At 42.7% G+C, this 24,926-nt stretch overlaps 3 protein-coding genes across 10 annotated transcripts in view; 1 reads left to right on the top strand and 2 right to left on the bottom strand.

Annotated features, from left to right (window-relative positions):
• ESRP1 (epithelial splicing regulatory protein 1) overlaps nucleotides 1-18,569 on the bottom strand; it is a 68,712-nt gene extending 50,143 nt beyond the window's left edge. For 7 of the 8 annotated variants that reach the window (XM_039216519.1, XM_039216517.1, XM_039216520.1 and 4 more), the window contains exons 1-4: nucleotides 18,179-18,435; nucleotides 17,535-17,663; nucleotides 16,185-16,298; nucleotides 13,010-13,124 (exon numbers count right to left, since the gene is read on the bottom strand). In XM_039216519.1, the coding sequence (XP_039072450.1) occupies nucleotides 13,010-13,124; nucleotides 16,185-16,298; nucleotides 17,535-17,663; nucleotides 18,179-18,310 (490 nt within the window). In that variant the 5' untranslated portion in view covers nucleotides 18,311-18,435. Of the gene's footprint in view, nucleotides 1-13,009; nucleotides 13,125-16,184; nucleotides 16,299-17,534; nucleotides 17,664-18,178 lie in introns of all 8 variants that reach the window. The other variant, XM_039216523.1, reaches the window with a different exon arrangement.
• A 1,293-nt stretch (nucleotides 18,570-19,862) lies between these two features.
• Nucleotides 19,863-20,862, bottom strand: LOC120219652 (proline-rich protein HaeIII subfamily 1-like). The gene is made up of 2 exons (XM_039216500.1): nucleotides 20,592-20,862; nucleotides 19,863-20,473 (listed from the first exon to the last, which is right to left on the bottom strand). Exons 1-2 carry the CDS (start codon nucleotides 20,860-20,862, stop codon nucleotides 19,944-19,946), a joined length of 801 nt encoding a protein of 266 aa, XP_039072431.1. The 3' UTR covers nucleotides 19,863-19,943.
• Nucleotides 20,863-21,081: 219 nt separating this feature from the next.
• Nucleotides 21,082-23,114, top strand: LOC120219651 (small nuclear ribonucleoprotein G-like). Its single transcript, XM_039216499.1, has 2 exons — nucleotides 21,082-21,177; nucleotides 22,944-23,114. Exons 1-2 carry the CDS (start codon nucleotides 21,082-21,084, stop codon nucleotides 23,112-23,114), a joined length of 267 nt encoding a protein of 88 aa, XP_039072430.1.
• The last annotated feature ends 1,812 nt before the right edge of the window (nucleotides 23,115-24,926 follow it).

Genomic DNA, 24,926 nt, shown 5'->3' with positions numbered 1-24,926 from the left:
GAGATATAGTTACATTTCAAGGCGCCTGAGTGGCTCAGTAGGTTAATCCTGACTTCGATTCTGGTCAAAATCTCATGGTTTGTGAGATCAAGTCCCACATCTGGCTCTGTGCTGACAGCTCAGAGCCTAGAGCTTGCTTTGGATTCTCTCTGCCCCTTCCCCACATGAGCTTTGTTTCTCTCTCAAAAATAAACACACATTAAAAAAAAATTAAAGATATGGTTAAATCTAACTCCACTTCAGCATAGGTCTCATGGTTGTGAGATTGAGCTTCACATCAGGTTCTACACTGGGCATGAAGCCTCCTAAAGATTCTCTCTCTTTCTATTTCTCAAAGGAAATAAAAAGGATAGTTACATCAGTCAAAATCATGAGGTATCAAAAGGCTTTTTAAGGCTGTTTGAAAAAAAATACTTCAGATTATTGAGGACACTTTTTTAAATGTTTTATTTATTTTTGAGAGAGAGAGAGAGAGAGAGAGACAGCATGAGCAGGGGAGGGTCAGAGAGAGAGGGAGACACAGAATCTGAAGCAGGCTCCAGGCTCTGAGCTAGCTGTCAGCACAGAGCCCGACTCGGGGCTCGAACTCACAAACCGTGAGATCATACCGACTGAGCCACGCAGGCGCCCCCTGAGGACACTCTTTTTAATGATGCCACTTTTACTCAGAACTTCCTCACTGGCAGATATTTAGAGCCTTATAGTATAGCCATCTTAGATGGCAGCAAATGCTGGTCCTTTGAGAGTGAATTATTAGAAATAATTCAAACACTCAGAACTAACAAGCAGTGGCCAACGTGGCTCTCAATCAAGTGCATACAGGCTTTGGGCAAGCCAGGACACAGGGCTTTTAAGAAATGCATGGCTTAAATTGGATTGGAGAGTGAGACCAGAAGAGATTTCCATCAAGTTTTACAAATTTACAATCTCTCTAAAAGAAGCATGTATCTTTGTCAAAATTGTTGCTTAAGAAGCTGTTAGTAAAATTTTTATTTTGTTGTTTATGAGTTTCAATTCTATAGTCATACTTTGTATTATGTATAAATTTGCATAAATTTCATAACGTGGTACAATGTATATAACAAATAACACTGTGGAACCTATGTTTTCTCCAGTTTGAAATGAAAACAGCCATCCGGGTGGTGGTGATTAGAATGTTTGCCTTTATTTTAGTTTTCCAACTGGTATTTTATAATAAGGGTAAAAAAAAATGCAGACATTAAGAAAAACCTCAAAGTACTACTTCACTGCAATCAAAGAGGATCAAAGTTAAAACAGTTCAGAGAGCCAAGCATTATAACCAATCTGAAGAGTTAATTCAATGAGTGATATCCTTTTCCATTCAATTCAAAATCCCTTTCTATTTCATCCTTACCCAAACTCCACCCCCCTTGCTCCTTTCTTTCTCCACTAAAGAGACATTGTTTTCCCTCTGTGCAAATTCACTTTGTGTTGTCCCTCATCCAGCTACATTTCTCTACAGTTAAATACACTACATGTAGAAATGCAGCCATATGTTCCTTGGCAAATTACTTAACCCTACTGAACTGCAGCTTATGTAAAAAACCAAAGCTATGATAATCTTTACCTCCCTGGGCATTTTTGTGAAGATTAAATGAGATAAAACAAGTCCAGGGCACAAAGCAGGCATTATAACAAGTGATGTCCTCCCCTTCGCCCTAGAACCCTTGGGTAACCAACTTTCATAACCCATGATAATCACACTTTGAGAGTCACACTTATGACTAAAACTCTGGACTCACCAGATGCCTATTTGTATACTCACAGGATAATCATCAAGCTGAAACGGTTGATGCTTTCTGCACTCCCCCACCCTCTAATCCCACTGTTTATGTCATCTAGCGATGAAATAAATGTACTGCTCCCTCAGGGATTAGAAAATCAGTCCCAGGAGATGCTCCCACCAGAGCAATGACCAGGGACTGGGTCATTAAAATGATTATTGGGGCACCTGCTTGGCTCAGTCAGTAGAGCAGCAGACTCTTGATCCTGAGGTTGTAAATTGGAGCCCCATTTGGGTGTAGAGATTACTTAAAAATAAAATCTTAAAAATAAAAAAACAAAATGAAATGATTATCCACGGAAGGTATATAATAAGTATTAATCCATTGTTGTTTTCAAAGAGCATGACAGGATAGAAAAAGTAGAGACAAATAATGAAGATACGCTGGGGAGACAACTGCCCTAAATTTTCAGGGGAGGCAGGGGTGGGGGCGGGGAGAGGTATTTTAAGAACCCTTACAGAACTAAGAAGGATTGTGACTAGCCATGGTTTTTCACGCAAACCCTGACACTGAACAGTCCCCTGGAACGCTGCAATTCTTTTCCTTTTAATTTTTCTTAAGTTTATTTATTCATTTTGAGAGAGACAAAGTGAGTGGGGGAGGGGCAGAGAGAGGGAGAGAGATAATCTCAAGCAGGCTCTGCATTGTCAGCTTAAAGCCCAGATATGGGGCTTGAATTCACAAAACGCGAGACCATGACCTGTGCCAAAACCAAGAGTCAGATGCTTAACCAACTGAGCCAGCCAGGCACTCCTACAATTCTTTTTCTTTTTTTTTATGTTTATTTATTTTGAGAGAGAGCACACCCATGCAAACAGGGACGGGGAAGAGAGAGAGAGAGAGAGAATCCCAACTCAGGGCTTGATCCCACGAACTGTGAAATCATGACCTGAGCCAAAATCAAGAGTAAGACCCTTAACCAACTGAGTCACCTAGGTGCCCCTGGAGCCCTGCAATTCTAAAAATGTTTTTAGCCTTGTCAGGGGCTACAATGGAGTCAAGAGAAAAGTATCCAAGAAATGGAGACCAAGCCCACTGTATAAATCACTTTTATTTCAACCTTGGCACTATCAGCACACAGGCTAGACAATTCTTTGGGGGCGGGGAGGATCCTGTGTACTATAGGATTTTTACTAGCATGCTGACCTCTACCCACCAGAGTTCTGGCTAAAAATATCTCCAGGCATTGCTAAATATCCCTGAGTGGGCAAAAAATTACTCCAGGTTGAGAACCACGAGAACAGGCTAACGGTTCTCAATTGTTCCAACTTCACCCCCTACCATCTACTGAATGATCAGAGAAAGTTTTGTTTTGTTTTGTTTTAACATTTATTGAGAGAGAGAGAGAGATCAAGTGTGACTGGGGGAGGGGCAGAGAGAAGAAGAAGACACAGAATCCTAAGCAGGTTCCAGGCTCTGAGCGGTCAGCACAGAGCCTGATGCGGGGCATGAATCCACAAACTGTGAGATCATAACCTGAGCCGATGTTGGACACTTAACCAACTGAGCCACCCAGGCACCTTGAAAAAGTTCTTATAATATAAAAGGCCATTACTGAACAGAGAGTTTCAAGAAAATTGGCTAAAGAAACACCATGTAACGACCTGTACAGTGCTGTGTCAAAACCTCCTATCAGTAGATACACATACGCACACACATAAACCTTATCTTAAGAAACGAAAGGAAAACACAGCACGAGTCAACCCTTGATCATCGGCCTGTTTTTGTGTGGCCCAGAAAAATGGATTTTACATTTTTAGGATTGTAAAAAGAAAAATATGAGCAGAGACCGTATGTGGTCTATAAAAAATATTAACTATTTATTAACTATCTGGCCCTTTACTAAAAAAGTTTTGCTGATCTCTGGCCTAAAAGAAGAGAGATTTATTGAATATGGGCAAAAACAGAGCAGCACAGGAATATTTACCACATCACAACGTTCTATCCCCAAACAGAATATTGGCAAGAAATCATGCTCTCAAGAAATAGGAGTGGGAGAGTATATTCCATTCAAACCACTGGTTTCTCTCTTGTATAAAGAAGACGTTTCTAATCTTCCCACCTTTCCTCAGTTCAACTCCTCCATAAAGCTGTCTTATCTTTCTAATTCCCTACCCAAATTAGACCATAGGTAACTCCTACCCAGCGCCAATACCTTTCCCAACCGTCTAGGCTCTAACCATCAGTTTAAGAGTTGATTAGATATTACTATTCCTATAAAATATTCTGTCCTCAACTGTACTATACATTTCCTAAGCACAGGCCCCTAACTTCTGATCTCCATCCATCTATCACACCACCTATCATTTCTCAGAATCTACTGACATAACTGATGGCATTTATTAAATACCATTTCATGCATCCCACATACCAACTGTTTCTTCCAGTTTTTGCAATAGCCACACCAGGTAGATAATAGTAAAACCAAACAGATGAAGAAACTAGGATTTGGAGATGTTCCGTAACTTCCCCGGGCTCCTGGCTGGTGTGTAAGAGCTGGAATTACAATACAGCTCTGATCAGACTGTGTGAGCATTAATTCCCGGCACCAAGAGAAGCTTTGCTTAATTCATTTTGAGCAATACTTTACGAGCAGCTTTCTAAATGTATATATCAAAGTCAAGTGAAAAAGATCAAAAGGAAAAATGTAAAGTATCCTGTCTGTGTAGACATAAATCGGTAGCTGAAGGATTATTTACTGAATTCTACTTTTAAAGCAGGAATATGTTCTAGATGTTTGGCTGACTTGGTTCCACATAACACGTTCCAACATGTTTCCGTTCAAGACATCACACACCAAGGATCAGCAGCTCTAAGCTCCTGACAACTTTTAAGTCACCCAGCCTCGTGCATGCCCAAACCTAAACCAAAATTCACACAGTTACACACCCAGACACCCTCTCTTCAAAGGGCTTGTTCAATCTGTAATCCTTACCAGAATTTAACATGAATAACAAATAAAGGAGAGCAAAAAAAAAAAAAAAGGGGGGGGGTTTAGTACCAATTCTTTCCTCTATCAATTTATAATTATATATTGAATTACTTGCTGCACGTCTGATCTTGAGGGAAGGAAAGATGAGTCTGTGCCCCTTGATTTATGGCTCACCGTGCAACTTACTCACTCTGCCCTGGAGGTAGCCACAACAGCACGAACAGGCTCAGCCAGCTTTACAAATGAGAAATGCCATGAGGAAATGAGGAAGGCTGAAGCCAGACATGGTGGGAAAAAAATTAACATTTCAGGCTACAATTGAGCAAAGTGCTACATTTATACGGAGCTTACAGGAGTCCAGCCGTTCATTTGAGTAGGGGGAACGTTTTCCTTAGCACTCCCTTCAGTGAAACAGATTTCAGGATTCTACTCAAAGTTACTCCATAGCTGGAGGTGAAATTCAGAGTGTGAGATGTTAGAGTTCATCAATATTAGCGCACTCTCTCAAAAACAAAACAAAAAAACACCTCTAACAAAGCTCGCCACTATTAGCTTATCTAGTCAAAAAGTTACCTTTTCTGACCGCCTAAAAATACACATTTGGTTATTAATTTTCACTTGTAAGTAACCTCTTTTTTAAGCTAAAGCTACATTATAATTGTATCCCAATGAGAAATTCCAACCCCATGCCATTTTTCCCTGCCACAGACCCTTCAGAAGACAAGTTTGTTTCCTCCCCATTCTATTCTGCTTACTCTTTGGTTTAAAACACCAATTGCCTAATTGCCAGACATAGTACAATAAAATACCTATGCTAATGAACAAGAAGAATAGCAAACAATATAGCAAGAGAAAAGTTGAAATAGTACTCCAACAAAGAACTGAATTTTCTACAGTTATGTGAAGAAAAGAAAGGAAAAAGGAAGTGATAAATTACCCTTAGGAGAATTGCATAATTTAAAAAATAGGTTCTGTAAGTAACCTTTCATATTTTAAGGTAGGCTTTGAAAAAAGCAAATCAAGAATGCCACTGTCAAACTGAATTAGGAGCCAAGGCAGCAAAAGCTTTTTCATACCAGTAATAAAATGCTGGGAAAAGAATCTAAAAACCATACTTTTCTAACTCTATTCCTCAGAAGCTTACTCTTTCCAGGAAGGAAAAGAGTAAGACCCATCCTAACAAATATTACTTCAGGAGGTATTATTTTAACAAAACTTAAAACTGATGACTCAATTATACTCTCAAAGAAATAAGATAGAAGTACGGGCTAATGCCACAAAAGTGTGAAAAGGTCTACTTTAGGAAAAGGCACATATGTGGGATCAATTAGGAAAAGAGAGACTATGAGAACAAAGTCTTCTAAGTCTTCTAAAACAAACCAAAAAAAGTATCCTGAAATTCCCAAACTCAGATTTTAAAAGTAAATTATTTTATAATTAAAATAAGCTACACAAAATTAACATAACTGAGTGCTGGCCAAGTATTTCTAGTCACTTACTACAGACCACAAACCAGAGTCTTTGTGGATTTGGCTCATATCATGCCAACGTGATGCCAAAGATAATTTCCCCCCTCCAGTGAACAAGGTCAACTACTAACCTAGCTTAACTGTACACTTGGTGATACTTAAAATCCTTTTCATACGCAAAAAGGTACCAAGGAGGATTTGGCACTTCCCTGCCCGTTTTAAGCAGGGCAAAGAAGGTTTATGCAATCATTGAATTTATCAGAATAAGCAAGTAGGTGCAGAATGAACCACACACACTATTTACAATTGGGAAGCAAAGTTAACCCTGAAGATTAGCTGTACTAACATGTACTTGAGGTTTATATCCAAACTCGAAGTTAAAAAAAATTTTAAAGTGTAAAATACCTTAAATAAGGTCTTAAATCAATAAGGAAGTCCTTTGAAGCTAGGTTTCTTCATCTGAGACCCCCAAGAACCTGGTGAGGCTTGAAGGATCACAACGTTGTTAAGTGTGTAGCAGGCCAAGCACGGGCTAAGTGGTTGTGTATGCTATCTTATTATTCCTTTTTTTTTTTTCTCCCTTAATGTTTATTCACTTTGAGAGAGAGAGCATGAGCAGAATAGGGTCAGAGAGAGAGGGAGAGAAAGAGAATCCCTGACACAGGACTCAATCCCATGAACCATGAGATTGTGACCTGAGCAGAAACAGAGTCACACACTCATCTGACTGAGCCACCCAGGTGCCTCTCTTATTATTTCTTATAATTGGCGTGGCCATTTTAAGATGGGGAAAACGAAGCTGAGAGGCATAGTAAATTCACCCCCAATAAATCTGACTCGAGAGCTTGTGTTCTCAACCATTCTACTGTTAAAGCTTTTATCTGGATCTTTAATATTTGGGAAAAATAGGCCAATGTCACTGCATTAGCACATACACACACATCCTTTACCCCCATCAAGAAGTAGTGAAACAGGGGCACCTGGGTGGCTCAGTTGGTTAAGCATCGAACTTCAGCTCAGGTCATGATCTCAGGGTTCATGAGTTCAAGCAAGCATTGGGCTCCATGCTGATAGCTCGGAGCCTGGAACCTGCTTCAGATTCTGTGTCTCCCTCTCTCTCTGCCCCTCCCCTGCCCATGCTCTGTGTCTCTTTCTCTCTCTAAAATAAACATAAAAAAAAAAAAGGAAAAAAAGTGATTTGGGGAATCGGAGTATGACACATTTATAAAAAAAGTAAATAAGTGGTGAAAACAGACAGACACACAGACACCCCCTACTAACCCTTGGATGGGCAGACAAGAGTGGTTTAGTGACTTTTTTTTTATCCTGATAATGGAAAGCTGCACTAGTGAAATGGCATTTCCTAAGAATAAACAGCACATGTGGATCCAACTGGATAGAAATTTTACAAAATTTCTATCAACTCCCCTTTCTTGCTAAATAGTTCTTGCTCAGGAAACACAGAATATAAACTTACAGGGGAGACTATCTATTTAAATAGTTAACACCACCTTCAAATGAGCTCTGTAAATTCTAGAATATTGCCCTCTGGTTAAGGAGCACAGTTTTTACATCAGAAGGACTCTGGCGTCTACGGCCATACCACCCTGAACGCGCCCGATCTCGTCTGATCTCGGAAGCTAAGCAGGGTCGGGCCTGGTTAGTACTTGGATGGGAGAAGGACTCTGGCTCAAATGCTAACACTTCTAACTTTGGGCCTCAGTCTTCCCAGCTGTAAATAGGGGGTGACCCTCCTCCACTGGTTGTGAGGTTTCTGGAGGCACATACAGTAAGCACTTAACTTACAGGTTTTCTTTACCTGCTCTCCTCACAAGGCCAGGCTTTATTAAAAAGTTCTTATGAAAGGCCAAGTACAGCAAACAAAATGGAAGAGGTCCTGATTAGTGAAAATAAATTAGTTCAGGAACAACAAAGAAAAAATAGGTTAAGAAATGAAGAGGAAGTGATTCTATCCACCACAGGGGGGGTGGGGGTGGGGGTTGGGGAATAGGGTTCTTCTTTTTTTTTTTTTTAATGGATAAAAGAAGTCATTTATTACAAATAGTCCCATAATTGAAATGTCTTTTTCACAGGAGAAAACTACTATTAATTTACCTGGAAAAAAAAAAAATCAAGATAATTTCTTCCAAAAAAGAAATAAAAATACTAGAGGCCTCAATCCCTATTATCACACCCTCACCATCTCACCTGATTAAATAAAAAGCTTACAAATTGCTTACCCCCAATTCACCCACTAAATGAGGTCTTCTCTTCTGCTGAGACTGTATAATATAAAAAGCAGGTAGCAAAACTGCAACGTGAAGAACTCAGAGAGGCCCAACACTAACACAAGAGATGGTCTCAGAACCAACACAAAGACAAAAGAGGGAAGTAAGTGCTAAAATAAGGACCAGAATTGCATTCAAGAAATTCCTAAACCCTTTCTTTCATCAAAGTGGTCATACTTTTCATTTACATAGCTCCTGGTGGTTTACAAAGCTTTCATTTGGGAATATCTGAGATAAAAGTAAAGCTTGGGGAGAAGGTTAAGTACCTTTCCCAGGAAAGTAAAGCTACATATTCTCTTACTTGTTCCTTTCCAAGGGTTGGCAAGAGCCTCTCCCTCCCCTGCTGGTTTACCTGGTCTAACAGGTATTCCCTCAGGAGCAAATGACTCTCCATCTACTTGGCAAAACCATCAAGAGTGTGTAATGACCATCTTTAGGTTTCCAAATTCAGTGTCATTTCCATATTAGAAAGGGAAATATTCAGTGATCTGAAAGAACTCTTCGGTGCAGACATTGTAGAAGTCCTGTGCATTGATAAGGACCAGTAGAGAGTCATACATGGTATGACTTTTTTTGTGTGTTTATTTGAGAGAGAGCACATAAGCAGGGCGGGGCAAAAAGAGAAAGAGAGAGAAACCCAAGCAGGCTCTGTGCTTTCAGCACAGATATGGGGCTCAGACTCACAAACCAGGATATCCGTGACCTGAGCCAAAATCAAGAGTCAATGCTTAACTGACTGAGCCCCCCAGGAGCCCCAGTATTACTGTTTTTGAGCTGGGGACTTTGGTGCCTAGTCAAGGAAATAATGATTCCTCCAAATAGGAGTCATAAAATAACTCATCATATCTGCAATGTAAAATGAAAACCACTGTTAGGAAAGCTTAAGATTTCTTATCCATTAAGTGGGAAAAAAATATGCAGAAAAAACATTAATAAGAACATTTAAGATTAAAATCTATTTTCTGATTGGTAATAAAACTATAAATCTAAGACTCTTCCAATGTAAGCCCAAAGGAAATAGGATACAATTTACCTATTTAAGAAATAGAAAATAAGAGGGGCATCTGGGTGGCTCAGTCGGTTAAGTGTCCGACTGTGGCTCAGGCCATGATCTCACTGTTTGTGGGTTCAAGCCCCATGTCAGGCCCTCTGCTTTGACAGCTAGTTCAGAGCCTGGAGCCTGCTTCGGATTCTGTATCTCCCTCCCTCCCTCTCACCGTCCCCTGCTCACGCTGCCTGCCTCTCTCTCTCAGAAATAAATAAAACATTAAAAATAAATAGAAAATGGGAGGGGGGGGCACCTGGATGGCTCACGGGGTTGAGCTTTCTGATTCTTGGTTTTGGCTCAGGTCATGATCTCACATCTTATGAGTTCCAGCCCAGCCATCAGGCTCTGTGCTGACAGTGCGGAGCCTACTTGGGATTTTCTCTCCCCTTGCCCTTCTCATGCTCTCTCTCAAAATAAACAAACATTAAAAAAAAAGAAAAGAAAAGAAAAGAAAAGAAAAGAAAACAGAGGCACCTGGATGGCTTAGTGGATTAAGCATCTGACTCTTGATTTTGGCTCAGGTCATGATCTTGCAGTTCGTGAGATGGAGCCCCTCATCTGGCTCTGTGCTGACTGTGTGAAGCCTGCCTGGGATTCTCTCTCTCTCTCTGCTTCTCCCCTCCTCATACACTTGAGCACACACTGTCTCTCAAAATAAATTTTTAAAAAATAGAAAATACCGGGGCGCCTGGGTGACTTAGTCGGTTAAGCGTCCAACTTCCACTTATGTCATGATCTCGCGGTTTGTGGGTTCGAGGCCCGCGTTGGGCTCTGTGCTGACTGCCAGCTCAGAGCCTGGAGCCTGTTTCAGTCTATGACTCCCTCTCTCTCTGACCCTCCCCTGCTCACTCTGTCTCTCTCTCTCTCCTAGAAATAAATAAAACATTAAAAAAAATAAAAAATAAATAGAAAATACCTTATTTTTTCCAATGAATGCATTACTAAATGGCCACGAGATCCTTCTCCATATTTCAAGTTTGAGGTGCTTGAAATGGAGCCCAAGTTAGCTTTATTCACAATATATTTGTTTACTGTAGTCAAATATTTGATTTTCATGACACTTGAAAAAGAATCACCAACAAAGAGTTTTAGAGGCAGAATTAATATGAATGACAAAAAAATAACTGTCATAGCAACCTATCTATTCATTTAGATGTCAGATAATTCAGGGGTGCCTGCATGAGTCAATCGGTTGAACATCCAACTTTGGCTCAGGTCATGATTTTGTGGTTGGTGGGTTCAAGCCCTTGCATCAGGCTCTGTGCTGACAGCTCAGAGCCTGGAGCCTGGTTCAGATTCTGTGCCTTCCTCTCTCTGCCCCTCCCCTGCTCAGGCTCTGTCTCTTTCTCTCAAATATAAAACATAAAAAAAATTGTCAGATAATCTTTTATTTTAAAAAATTACTATATACGGGTGCAAAGCAGAGAGCAAGTAAAAAGTCCAGATTACCAAAACGAAAATGCTTACTAATAACCCCAAATTTTATATATGTGAAGTTCACAAGGAGCAGCCAAGGAGAAAAAAAAATGGATGAACTTTTAATAAGTTTTCCCTGAGCTGTCAACACATTGAGAAAAACCAAAAAACCCAAATATAAGCATCTCTTGCTTATAGCCATGGAAATTCTTACTACCATGTGACCTATAATCACTAGGGGAAGATTTTCTGTGCTAAAAGAGGATACTGAATTGTCAAAGATAAACAAGTCTTAATATATTGTCTTTTCTATTCAAATCATCTTTTTCTAAATTCAGATAACTTTATTAGACTTTTCTTCCATCTGTTGATTCTTTTTGGTTCTCTATTTTGTCTACCTTAGACTTCTCAAGCTCCAGAATTGTGAGCAAATAAAATTTCTGTTGTTTAAGCCACACAGTCTATACAGTATTTGTTATGGTAGCCTTAGCAGGCTAATACAGCACTCAAACCAAAAAAACAATTAGTAAGAATTTTTCTGCTGTCCCAACCTTTTAATTCTTAGAAGTCCCTCAAAATAAGCTTACTACATCCATCTCCCAGCATTACTAGTGATGCTAAAGCAAATTTCCAGCTAACTGCTTCCAGAAAGAAGGCAGATCTAAATGGGTTTGACCTGCTTACAGGGGTTAAGAAAAACATGCAAACATCTTCCAATCAGGAAAAGAAATTCCGAAATAAAATGAGACTCAGACTTTAGGTCTTGAAAAAGAATGAGAAAGTTTAAGAACAAACATCTATGACCCACAAGTTCCTGAAAGTAACTTAAATGTGACTTTAAGTTGGTTCTCATGTGTGGCTTTGGGGGAGTTGCCCAACCCTTCTATTACTCAATTTCACATCTGATGTTAGCACATGACTGCTCATTAGTTAGCACTTTTAAAACTTACTGGATGAAAGATAACCAGTCAGTCATTCATGACTACAAGATTTATGATTATAAAATTTACTTTTAGAATACATACTGTATCAAATATACTATCTTGGTAATGAAAGGATTTGGGGGTAAAGTCTCATTTTATCATCTCAAAAGACTCATTATAATCACCACAATCTCATATGTATTTGAGAAACCCAAGGAGGGTTAAAAGAAGTACCAATGAAACATTTGTAAAGAGCATATATTCCACTATTTAAAAAATTTCATATCCATTTGAAAAATGTCAAAATTAGCCCTAAAACCAAGATAATCAAGAATAAGTGGCCTTCGAATTAGTTATCAAAGAAGGTAGTCTTCACATTCTTCACCAACCAAAATACCAAAAACATTCCCATAATGTGAAATTGAAATCTATTTTAGGGGGCGCCTGGGTGGCTCAGTCGGCTAAGTGTCCAACTTCAGCTCAGGTCATGATCTCACGGTTCGTGGGTTCGAGCCCCGCGTCAGGCTTTGTGTGACAGCTAGCTCAGAGCCTGGAGCCTGCTTCAGATTCTGTGTCTCCCTCTCTCTCTGACCCTCCCCTGCTCATGTTGTCTCTATCTCTCAAAAATAAATAAAATATTAGAAAAAAAAAAAAGAAATCTATTTTAGATATGTTCAACTCACAAAAATCCAGCTCTAAATCCATCACACTAAATCCATATTTAAATTCATTAAATCATAACTTTGACAGGTGCCTGGGTGGCTCAGCAGGTTGAGCATCAGACTCTTGATTTCAGCTCAGGTCATGATCCCAGGGTCATGGGATCAAGCCATCAGGCTCTGCATTGAGCAGGGAGCCCGCCTAAGATTCTCATTCTTTCTCTCCCTCTGGCCCTCTTCCCTGCTCATGTGGGTACTCTCTCTAAAATAAAAAAAATAAATAAAAATAAGAATTATTTTGAAAGATGCCTATAACTGTACTGTTAGTTCTTCCTAGCACAATAAATTTTGGACAGGCCAATTTCACTCATACACTAACGAAGTTAAAAGTATTTTTAAGTTTCCTGAATTGCCATTTTATCTAGAGCTACCTTTTCAAATGATTCTTGGGTAATCACACAAAGGATACACTCTGCCATTGCTGCAACATCCAGTTTATCAATATCAGGTGAGCCAGGGCAACACTTCTTGAATTCTTTTCGAAGATCAAAAAAGGAATAGAAGCATTCGGGCAATAATACTTTCTGAGGAAGGACAAGGTAGACACTGTTAACTCAATGAATTTAGTTCAATGTTTCTCTAACAATTAGGAACCTAAGAATTGCAAAGAAGTATATTTTACAACTAATTTTTAAAATCAAATGTAAGAGTGACTTTATTTTCTAGTACAGTATTATATCCTATATATACAAGTGGCATAGAAAAAATTATTTTAAGGCAAAAGATTACATTTGTGTTCCATTACACATTCCATTCAAAACACTTTTGATGCTATCTTTGGGCTGTCATACATTTTCTAATTGATAAAATTACACTCTTTCCAACCATAATCATTTCAGACCATCTGTATTTTCAGGCAGCAGTATTAGCCCTCTCAGTTCTCATAATGATGCTTATGTTTACTGGGTCTACCCAGATATAGGATTCAGTTACAATTCAGTTTTTTTTAAATACTAGGCTCATATAATGCTCATATTTTTATACTAAAATCAGAGCAACATAGTAAATTCCTGATTACCTAAAAGCATGATATTGTGCTAAATTATAGTCCTACATTAGTTTTCTTGACCAATATTCTACTTATATCTGAGAACTCAAATTAGACTAAAAAACAGAAAACAAAAAGAAAAAGATATCACAAATCTCAAGGGTGAAGAAGAAATATAGTTACCCGCTGTTCTTAGCTACTAGTAGCACTCTTGTGCTTATTAAGTAAGTTCAACTGTCTGGGCAAATGTTGTACTAAGGTGTTTTGTGTTTCCCCTAATAGAAAAAAAAAAACCCCATTGAATAACTGTCAAAGATGAATTTTTTTAAAACTGATTTTAGATTTTTCTTACAATTTCAAAATAGTTTCTGTTGAATTACTGGGAATTTCTACACATCTGTACATTAGAAAGTCAAGGAAATAATGACTTTTTAATGTTTGCAACCATAACATTTATGCAATAATGTCTCTTTCTTGATTTCCTCACTGGAGTCTATCAGATGTATACCTGTTCTTGCTGCAATTAAAATAGATGTCTGGCAGGGGCATCTGGCTGGCTCACTTGGTAGAGCATGCAACTCGATCTCAAGTTTGCTAGTTCAAGCCCCAGGTTGGGTGCAGAGGTTATTTAAAAAAAAAAAAAAAAAATCTTAAAAAAAAAAAAAGGTATCATTTTACCATGGTCACAGTTTTTCAAAACAGGTACTAAAAAATGGTGAAATCTTCAAGTTTACCTACAAAAATGCTCATTTAAAAGCTGTTGATAATAACTTACATGTTTTACAATAAAAGATTTAAATAGCTGTATTCACTTAAAATACTTAACATTTAATTCCTACAAAAGATATTGATGTTATAGTAAATTATAAAATAAGTAAAAAGTGTTTGTAGCATGAATGCTTCTTGTAAAAATGAGGCCTTTCTATAAAAACCTGGAAGAATATTTTCAAATATGTTCTTATTAGAAAAAAACACTTTAATATATTGTTTTCTGAATGGCAGGATTATTTTGTTTTACGGTTTTCTGGGGTTTTTTTCCCTAATGAATAGAATTCCTTTATGATACTAAATTAGTTTCTAGTTTTAGGACACTAAATTGGTTTAGGTTTCTTTATGAAAATCCTAAGAGAAGTGACTCAGGAAAAATGTTTCAATTGTTCTCTGGAGGTTTTCCCATATTTAAAGCAGTCTATCTAAAATAACAAAAACAGCTGTTTTCCTCCAGCCAAATTGGGAAAAGATTAATAAGTTTTATCCTTCTCCATAAGAGTTTGAAGGGGGAAAAAATATCCTCATTTATCTATTTCTGGATCAAGGGGATAGCAATTTGTTTAACACTGAATTAACAAAAACACTCCCTGCCCTCCTTTTAATCAAATAACTACAAAAGTTGCTATAAAAGAAATGATTTTCTCAACCCTTAAGATGTAGGAATTTGAGTTTCTCCTTTGAACTTTTGAAATTGTTGTTATATATTTAACTCATTTATTTCCATTTCCCGAGTGAAGTAAAAAGAAACATCTGCACTGACTAGTCACTACTATACTTGTGACATCAATTGTCAGTCTAATCTTTCTTTGAAGACTTGCTTCATCCAGTTTCCTTAAAATATGTTACCTCGTCTTTTCAAGTTCAGTATTTGCCGAAGACAAAAAGTTACAGCTCCAACTAATTAAGCTGATAAGATCAGCTATATTAGCAATGATTGGCTACATTGGGGCTGCCCTCTATTGTCTCTATTTTCTCACAGCCCCTCAGTATTCTTCCCAGAGAAAGGAATCACATTTCTACAGTAAGGGTGTAGTTCTCTCACTCCATACTTTTTCCATGTCAGAAAGACCAGCAAAGGTAGAAGATGAAGGCTGATCCTACTGTTTTGATACAATATTTAATCAGTTTTGAATATTTACTTTAAGTCAAAGTGCAGTACGTTATAATTAATGTTTCACTAGTTATATGGCTAGGTCTTTACACAGTACAAAGCTCTTTAATGAAATTAGCAACAATTGAAAAATGCTTTAAGTATTTTTCTTTGCTCCTTCCTTTCTAAGATAAAGCATTTTCTGCAGATGGGAATATTACAATGTCTTAAAATTTAAAAGTAAATGTTCTTTCCTGCCTTCTTGCAGTTAATTTAAATGCAAAAATTCAGCTCATATGCTTAGAAAAGGGGAAATGTCTAACATCTCAGAAACTTAACATAAACAAAAACTTTTATTAAGTCACCAGGCAGTATCTATAACATTACTGCAGTCTCAAAGATCTTAAAGATCTCAAAGATCTTAAAGGGTCAAAACTCTTTTTGTGGTAAAATATACGCAACACAATATTTACCATTTTAACATTCAAGTGTAGAGTTCAGTGGCATTACGTACGTTCACACTGTTGTGAAAACATAATCACTATTTCTCTGTTATCTTCTGAAACTGAAAATCTGCCAGGAAACAATCACTCCCGACATGCATCTTTTTAAAATGGAGAAACTTGGATAAACCATGGGGGAAAAAAAGCTTCCTGTCGCCCCCAAAGGAAGGTCCAATCATCTGCCCCCAAAGGAAGGTCCAATCATCATCCTCGGAGAAGCCAGCGCTCTTACCTTCTTGGAAGCCTCAGGATGCAAGATTTGCCTGACATGAAGCTGCCCATCAGTACAGAGGCAGAAGGAGGTTCCAACCCCAATATTCAGTTCATTGCTTACTGACTGGTTAAACTGTAAACAAGACACAGGGATGTAACTTAAGCAGGATTTACAAACTCTGGCAAAGTGGCCCCACGTGCTGATAACCAAGGAGAACCTTGCTTCCATAGAAGAGGCCACCAGGGCAGGGGCAACATGAGAAAGAAAGACTCCATTCCCACAAGCTCTCTAGAATCCTTGGAATGGGCACGCTTTCCAATCAACCCACAATGCAGGTGCAGGAGAATTTAGTCTACACGTCCTTCCTTCCGTGCCCTTTCTATTTTTGCGCTAAATCCACATTCAAGACTTTTAAGTCGGGTCTCGTTTCATCAGCAGGTTGCCTTCGGATTACATCATTCCGCGGTGTTACTTTGTGTTTGGTTGTTTCAAGATTAAGAAAGAGGCCCGTTTCTGATAAACTCATGTGGTTAACGGGTGCGCGGACCTCTGGGAAGTCTGGCAGCACTTGTTCTGGAACACAATCCCAAATGATAACTTTCCCCCATTAATTCACAACTCGCGTCCCGGCGCACCGGCCGAGGGCACGGGACGCGCACCTGTGCACAGGTGTTCAGCGCCCCGCCCCATCCCTGATCCAGTCAGTGCCTGTCAGAACCACGCAGCAGCAGGTTTTTAGGTCACCTCAATTCTGTTAAGGGGGTTTCACCCATTTCGCAGTGACCCAACGGTCAGCCCCCTACAGGCTCGGGTCGGCAAGCCCTCTTCCGCGCTGGGTCCAAGGGCACCAAGGAAGTAACACGGGGGAACCAAAACCGAGCCTGTAGGAGTTCGGAAGCCTGAAACCAAGCAGGCACCCCCCGCTCCCCACCGAACCCGGGCCGCCGCTAGCGCGCGTCGCGGGGCCCACCCGCCCGTCTACACCACAGCGCCCTCTGTTCCAGGGTTGAGCCACACACCCAAAGCCCCGCAGAGGACAGGCGCGTCCCGGGTCTGGGCCTCGGGATGGGGGCGCTGGGATTCCAACTCCGATCCTCATTCCGCCCGACTGATCCGGAGGCCCCAGGAAAGACTCGAAAACTAGCGAGTTTGGGGCCCCCGACCCGAGGGGCTGGGAGGTTCGGAGGAGCAGCGACCTCCCCCCGAGAGGTCCAGCCCGGCCTCCAAGGCCGGGCTTGCACCCACGCGGCTGGGCGCCCTGCCGCGCCGCCCGGGGGTGTGCGCGCCCCGGCCGGCGAGGGCGTGGGACCCGGGGCGGCTGCGCTGCCCTGTGCGGGACGCCGGGGCGGCGCGGCCCGAGGCTGTCACCTGTCGGAGGGCTTGGTCCAGCTGCGGGGCGGAGGACAGGCTTTCCGCGTCGATCTTCGTTTCTTCTTTACAATCCTCGGTCAGCTCCGACTGATCGGGTCTCACTAGCACTTCATGCAACTGTCCCACCTCCAGGGCGGAAAGAAACTGGGGTCAGTTTCCCCCTTCCTCAGTTTGGAAGCCTCCATGTTGAGCCTCCTTCCTCGCTCCCCTGCCGGGGCGGCCGGTGCGGCTGGAGGGGTCTGGCCGCACGGAATCCAAGCTCACTGGTCGCGAGCGGCTCTGGTGGCACAGAGGTCGGCACGGCCCTGCCTCCGGCCCCACCCCCACCCGGATCAGGTCGGAAAGGCCCAGAGGTGGGAATCCGGGCCCCAAGGATCTCACCCCGGCTCGGCCGGGCGTCCCCCGACGGGCAGAGAACCTGGTTCGGCTGTGCCCGGCCTCCCCACCTGAGCCCGATTTCAAATTACTGAAACGGTTCCAAGGCGGTTGGCCAACAAGTTTGGTTTTACTCTGGCTTCTGTAGGCCTCGGGTCCAGCCTCGTAAGTGGCTGAACAAGAGCACTTGTTTACCGACTCTCCAAACTTCTACAACAAACGTCTTGCCCCGCTCCTAGCAATTGGACAGAAACCTGGAGAAATACCTTCTTGTTGGCCAGATCCACGACTTTCCATAACAGCAGGATCAGCTCCTTCTCATCCGAGCCCAGCTTGGCCCCGGTGGCCCCGGCAGTGATCCCAAAAAGCACCACCAAGTAATCCGGAGACGCCGTCATGACGATAGGTGGGGAGGGGGAGAGGGGGGTCGGGAGGCGGTGAGGCGGGGTGGAAGTGAGAACGAGAAAACCTGTGCTAAACCCTCTTCTAAGAGAAAAAGAAAGAGCGCCCGCCCCCCCTTCTCGCCGCCGCTGGTGCAAAAGGCGGTAACCAACCACCCCAGCCCACACCTGGCCGGTGCTCCACACCCCGGGCAGGAAGGGGGGTGGGAAGGAGGGCGCAGGAGGCCTGCCCTTTTTGTATTCAATTGCCCGTGCGTCTATGCAAAAAGCCAGAAGCAGGGCTGCACCACGGGTGGAGCGCGCAATGGCTGAAAGCTTTTCTGTTTTGGGATGTGGCTCTACCTGCCCGCCCCTTCCCCCTCCCCCACGTGGTGCAGGTAAGAGACACCTGGCGGCGCCGGCCCATTGGCTCCTTCAAACCACGACGTGGCAGCGGTGGGGGTGGAGGCCGCCTGGGGAAAGGGGAGGAGGGGGCGGGAGACAATGGCTGGATGAATGGAGACGGGAGGGCGAGAAAGAAGGAGGGGGAGACGGGAGGGGCGGGGAAGAGGCGGTTGCCACCCAAAGGGTAGCCGAGGCCAGACGGGAAAAGGGTGAGGGGTGAAGGGCGTGGAGGGGAGGGCCGCAGCCGCTTGTCGGGGGTCACCCCTTCTTTGGAGGTAATCGAGAGGGATGGGGAGCACGGGGAAATGTCGACTGTGGGGAACAAAGCCGGAGGTTCTAAAGGGTCAAGGGAAAAGGCCAGGCGCCGGGAGGAGAAAGGAGGCCAGAGGTGAAGCCTGGGGTGCGGACCTGCTCAGGGCGCGGTGCCCGGAGAAGGCGAACAGCGGAGGGAGGTGCTGGCCAACGGCAGCCAGGAGGCGGCGGGAGCAATTGCCCAGCACCGGGAAAACCGCTCCTGAGCCCAGCACACCTTTAAGTGCAAACAGTAGGTGAAACCCTGTGGGCCCTCCCGCTCTCCCGGCCGGAGCCCAGGCACGAGCTCCTCCAAACCCCTGGACGCCACCCACCTTCTGGAGACACAGCCAGGCGCCGGGGACTGCACGCCCAGCCACCAAGTGTCGCCCAAAGGCGCAGGCGCTGCGCGCTGCGGAGCAGGGAGTCCCCGCGAGGAAATTTAGGCACAATGGACCCCACTTCCTTGTCTGTCTTCCACTTCTCATTGCCCACGTCTTGTTTGGTTCTGGCTGCTAGTTGGAGAATAGAACCTTCTCCATGGCAGGGCCCACAAACTTTGCTTTGCCCTGGGCCCTAAATAAAACATATACACTAATAATGTTTTCCTAAATCAGGCCAAAGCAAATGTTTCCCTCAGTTCCCAGCTCTGACCCCCCACATTCCCCCTCATACCTTTGCCTTGTACTTATGTACATGTGTCGATTTGGCCAACTTTGCAAGCAGTCTCCCTTCCCTAGCTAAGCTAGGTCTGCACAGAGGCTTATGCGCCCACTATCACCACCCAGCCACCAAATCAGAAGGCAATGTGATGCGACCTGTTGACGTGGGAGAGAAAAGCACCAGAGGTGACGCTTCGTCGAGTTTTAGATTTCAAACTTCTCTATTCTTGGAGAAACCGAGATCGGTCGAAAGTATTACTTAGTTGGGCCCGAGGTATCCAGCCCTATTCTATTCATGGTGTGAAATCAGGCAAGCATACACTCACTGCCGGAACCCACTCCGGGTACAGATCGAAGAACCTGTCCGGATGCGAGTGTGGGGAGGCGGGAGAGCGCGCGTTCCCCACCGCTAGGAAGCGCGGGCACCGTGCGGAGCGGCTGAGCTTCCCGGGGGCCGGGAGGAGGGCGTTTGAGCAGCCCGGGGCCGCGCCGCTGCGCTTTCCCGGCGCGACTAGTGCGGGCGGAGGCGCGGCCGCCGGCGGCGCAGGTCGCAGCTCGCGTCCCCAGAGAGCGGGCGGAGGCCGGGCTCGGCTGCGGCGAGGCAGCGCTCCGCCGGCCCACGAGGGTGCTCGGTACCGTCTTCGTCCGCAGCGCCAGTTCCAGGGAGCGTGCTTTCCGTTCCTGGACTGCGGAGTGCGTGCTGGGAAAGGGGCCCCGCGGTCCTCCGCGGGCTCGCCCCTCACCCCGGGTCCCCAAGCCACGCTCCCCGGCCCGCAGGCGCCGCGGGGGCAGGGACTGGGCGCGGAACGAGGCAGGGAGGGACCTGGAAAAACCACCCAGATTGCATTGCAGTGGGCGAGGCCGCCCGGAGGAGCCGGTTCCCCTGAGCCACCTCCCCGCGGGGCGTTCTCGGTGCGCGGTTCCCAGGTGCTCGGCCTTACCTGGGCCGGGAGGTGCCGCCTGGCGGGGACGCGGGGCTGGGTGTGTGGCCCCCGCGGGGCGGACCCGAGTGCCAGCGGCGACCGCCCGGAGGCCCGAGGCCGGAAGGCGGACTGTGGCTGAGAAAGTGGTTGCAGAACAGCTCTGGAAGTCCTGCTCCGCCTGTCCTCTGCGGCCTCCGGTCTTCGGATTAATCATTTGTATATTGCGTTTGGATAAACCGGGAACTTTCATTATCCGCATGTTTGTCAGGGACTCCGCGGCATTATCCATATTAGATTTGAATCACCGAGCTGCCCCTTTTCAGAGACCTGGCTTCTTCCTGTTTAAGGAAGTCGGATCCCTGGGTTCTGATTTTTTTAATTTAAATTTAAATTTGTACAACTAGGTTACAAGAGCAGGGATTTTGTTTTGTTCTCTAATGTGTGCCCACGGTTGGAACAGAGCTGGACATATACGAGGCGCTCAACAAATATTTGTTGAAAGACTTTAATGAGTGACACCCATCCATTTTTGCAGCTCTTGTTTCCTAGCGAAAGCATAGTTCATCACTGTGAAGGTGAAATTCTGAAAATAGGAAGCCTACAGGTAATTTAAGTCTCAAGCGATTAACAAGAGTAGGTGCTAATTCTTCGACAAACCTAACTTCATTAAACACATTAAACATAAAATACAGGAATGCTGAGGTGGAAAAATCTATGTAATACATTGCAGTTCTGAGTACAAAAATGTTTTATTGACTATCCCACATCTAGGAAAATTCTGATATAGTAAGAATAAACAGTAGGAGGTGGCTGGACGGAATCTTGAAGAGAAAAGTTTACTTATGGTCTTCACTCAAGACCATACCTAAAACTCCCAAAAGAAATGAGAATCTGTTTGTTTTTTTTTTTTAAAGCAGCAGAGACCCAATTGCAGGACAGGCTACACAATAACTTGCCTGTATTAAGAGTATGAAGTACAAAGACTGAAGAACTGTTCCAGATTAAAATAGAACTGCTAGCTATATGCAGCATGGACCCTGGACCTGAAAACTTTTTTTTAAATAGACCTTATTAAGACAATTGGAAAAAATTGAATAAGGTCTGTAGATTAAATAATAGTATTGTATCAGTGTTAAATTCCTGATTTTTTTATTACTGTGGCTTGGCAAGAGAATGTGCTTTGTGTTAGGAAATATGCCGTGTTTAAGGGACAAAGGGGAATTATGTAAATAATATATAGATATATACACACACATTTATATATATACAGGAGAGAGAAAATGATAAAGCAAATGTGGTAAAATGATAACACTGGTGAATCTGAGTGAAGGAATTTTTTATACTCTCCTTTGCAACTTTTAAAAAAATTTCAGAGGGCTTCTTGCTGCAGTTACCATTTGGTGTTTAATAAGGCTCTGATGACTTTCTGTGCTAACTTAATCCTTCCTGAAGAATGAATCCATTTTCTTTGTCTTTTCCTTAGTGAAAGAAGAACGAAATAAAAGGTCATCACATTTTTGGTATAACAATCCTCATATTCTTTAAAGGTTGTTCTTTAAAAAAATTTTTTTTAACATTTACTCTTGAGAGACAGAGAGCAAATGAGGAAAGGGCAGAGAGACACAGAATCTGAAGCAGGCTCCCGGCTCTGAGCTGTCAGCACAGAGCCCATGTGGGGCTCGATGAACTGTGAGATCATGACCTAAGCTGAAGTTGGATGCTTACCACACTGAACCACTCAGGTGCCCCAAGGTTCTTAAATAACTTTCCTAGACTAAGTTACTGCAAGCTCTTTAAAGCTTTCATTGTGAATCTTAGTTCACAATCTTCTTTTAATTATCTTCATTATATTCCTGGGACCCTTTTCCTTTTATCAGTTTTAGAGAGCAGCTCTTGAACTGGACAAAATTCAAATGTGTCTCCCATGGCCTGACCATTGACACAGTGGTATCTATATGTTATATTCTTACAACTTGTCACACAGTTCCCTTTTAAAGACTGTGGTAGCAGCACTACATTTGCTGGCTCCAGTTTTGTTTGATACCTCAAGGTTTTTCTTGGAATTCTCAGTTGCACATACCTAGTTGTTCTCTTGTAGGTGTTAGAAAAGAGCCTTCAAAAGTGAATCAAAGTATGGATGGTTGAGCTCTCCACAAAGGTAGCTTCAATAAAGCTCACCCTCCTGAACTGAAAAATTAATGACAAGAAATTATCATTGAAACTAAATAGTCACAGGGGCACCTATGTGGCTCAGTCTGTTAAGCATCTGACTCTTGATCTCTGCTCAGATCTTGATCTCAGGGTTGTGAGTTTGAGCCCCACATTGGGTTCCACACTAGGTGTGGAGCCTACTTTAAAAAAAAAAAAAAGAAATTAAATACTGGCAGACATGTCCAAGGTATATTGCAGGGGTTCAATCCCTTTATGAATCTTGTGATAGAGGAGTGTGTGAAGATGGCAACAAGTGGGCAACAGAACAATATTGGAATGGTGGTAATACGAGGAAATAGTGTCATGTTAGAAGCCTTGGAACAAGTATAAACAATGGGTGTGTTCACTGGAAGAAATTAACTGCTTCTACATGTCCCCTCTCCATCACACCTGTTTTCCTGCAATATAAAAATCAGGTGATGTGCATTTTCATATTCAACGTTTTTATAAAATAAACTTTTGTAATGGTAAAAAAAAAAGTGAATCAAATGTTCTTGAATCAGATAGTGGTGATGGTTGCACAAACGTGAATATACTAAAACCTACTGGATTGTACACTTGAAAAGAGTGAATATTATGGCATGTGAATTATATCTTAGTTTAAAAAAATTTTTTTTTTGAGAATGGGAGAGAGAATCTCAAGCAGGCTCCATACTCAGTGATCCAACTGAATCTGAGATCTTGACCCTGAGATCATGACCTGAGACAAAACCAAGAGTCAGGCGCTTAACTGACTCCACTACCCAAGAGCCCCTATATCTCAATTTTTTAAAAAGCAAATCAAAGAGAAAGCCTATGTTCTGAGGCTACCAAAAGCCATTGATATTTCTTAGTTATGTGTTTTAAAAAAATTTTTTTTTAATGTTTTATTTATTTCTAGGTGAGAGAGAGAGACAGCGTGAGCAGGGGAGGGTCAGAGAGAGAGGGAGTCACAGACTGAAACAGGCTCCAGGCTCTGAGCTGGCAGTCAGCACAGAGCCCTACGCGGGGCTCGAACCCACGAACCACGAGATCATGACCCAAGCGAAAGTCGGACGCTTAACCGACTAAGCCACCCAGGCGCCCCATCTTAGTTATGTGTTTTAGAGACAGTTGTAAAAGATATCACATTTTTATATTCCACAGACAAATACAATCTCTCTGAAGTAGAGTGGTAAGGGGAAGTGATGGTACAGAAAACTAGATACATTATAATTTTCTGTGAATTACTCTGTGCATCACATATTTAAACAAATTGCTAGTTTGAACCTTTATTATAGCAACTATTATAGATGTTCTGTATGGAAAAAGTATGGGTTTATTAATTGGCCCTGCCATTTGCTACCTCATGGCCTTGAGTGTGTTCCTTAGCTTCACAAGGATTCAATTTTTCGCCTGTAAAAATAGGGATGATGACAATATACGCTTCATAGTTTAGAGGAAATGTATGAAGAAGTGTCTTCCTTATGGGCACCTGGGTGGCTCAGGTCACAATCTTCAGGTTTGTGGGTTTAGCCCTGCATCAGGCTCTCTGCTGACAGCTCAGAGCCTGGAACCTACTTCGGATTCTGTGTCTCCCTCTCTCTCTGCACCTCCCCTGCACGTTCTCTGTCTCTCTTTCTCAAAAATAAACATTAAAAAAATAATAACATAAAAAAAAAAAAAGAAAACAAACCTGAGAACCAGGAAGTTTACTACTCAAAAGCAATGTCCAGGTGGGGAGTGGGTGTCTTCAGACAACCACAAAGGCCTTAACCCTCTGACCCTAGCCTTGAAGGCAGGCTCAAACATTTAAACAAGACTTTACTGACTGCCATGCCATAGGGAAATACACAGAGAAACTACATATAGGGAAATATTCCATGAATCCGGACAAGATAAACCTTCTCCTTGGGAACCACAGATCTATTTAACTTGGGATACAAGGAAATTATGCCACCTAGAGAATTCCTCCCTACTCCTGGCCTCATGCCCTTTGCCCAGAAGTACATCCCTGCCTCTCCCAAATCCAGTTAGAGAGGGAAGCATAGCAGAAGACCTTATCTTTTAAGTCAAGGTGGGTTGACAGGAGTGGGTGTTTAAGATTTTATTTTTTAGTAATAAAACACACCCAATGTGGGGCTTGAACTTAAAACCCTGAGATCAAGAGTGGCACACTCCATT

This window comes from Hyaena hyaena, unplaced genomic scaffold (genome assembly GCF_003009895.1).
Source record: "Hyaena hyaena isolate Hyena2069 unplaced genomic scaffold, ASM300989v1 scaffold_635, whole genome shotgun sequence".
Taxonomy (NCBI): domain Eukaryota; kingdom Metazoa; phylum Chordata; class Mammalia; order Carnivora; family Hyaenidae; genus Hyaena; species Hyaena hyaena.
The sequence above is the reverse complement of the archived record's forward strand: the minus strand, read 5'-3'. Positions and strand labels throughout refer to the sequence as shown.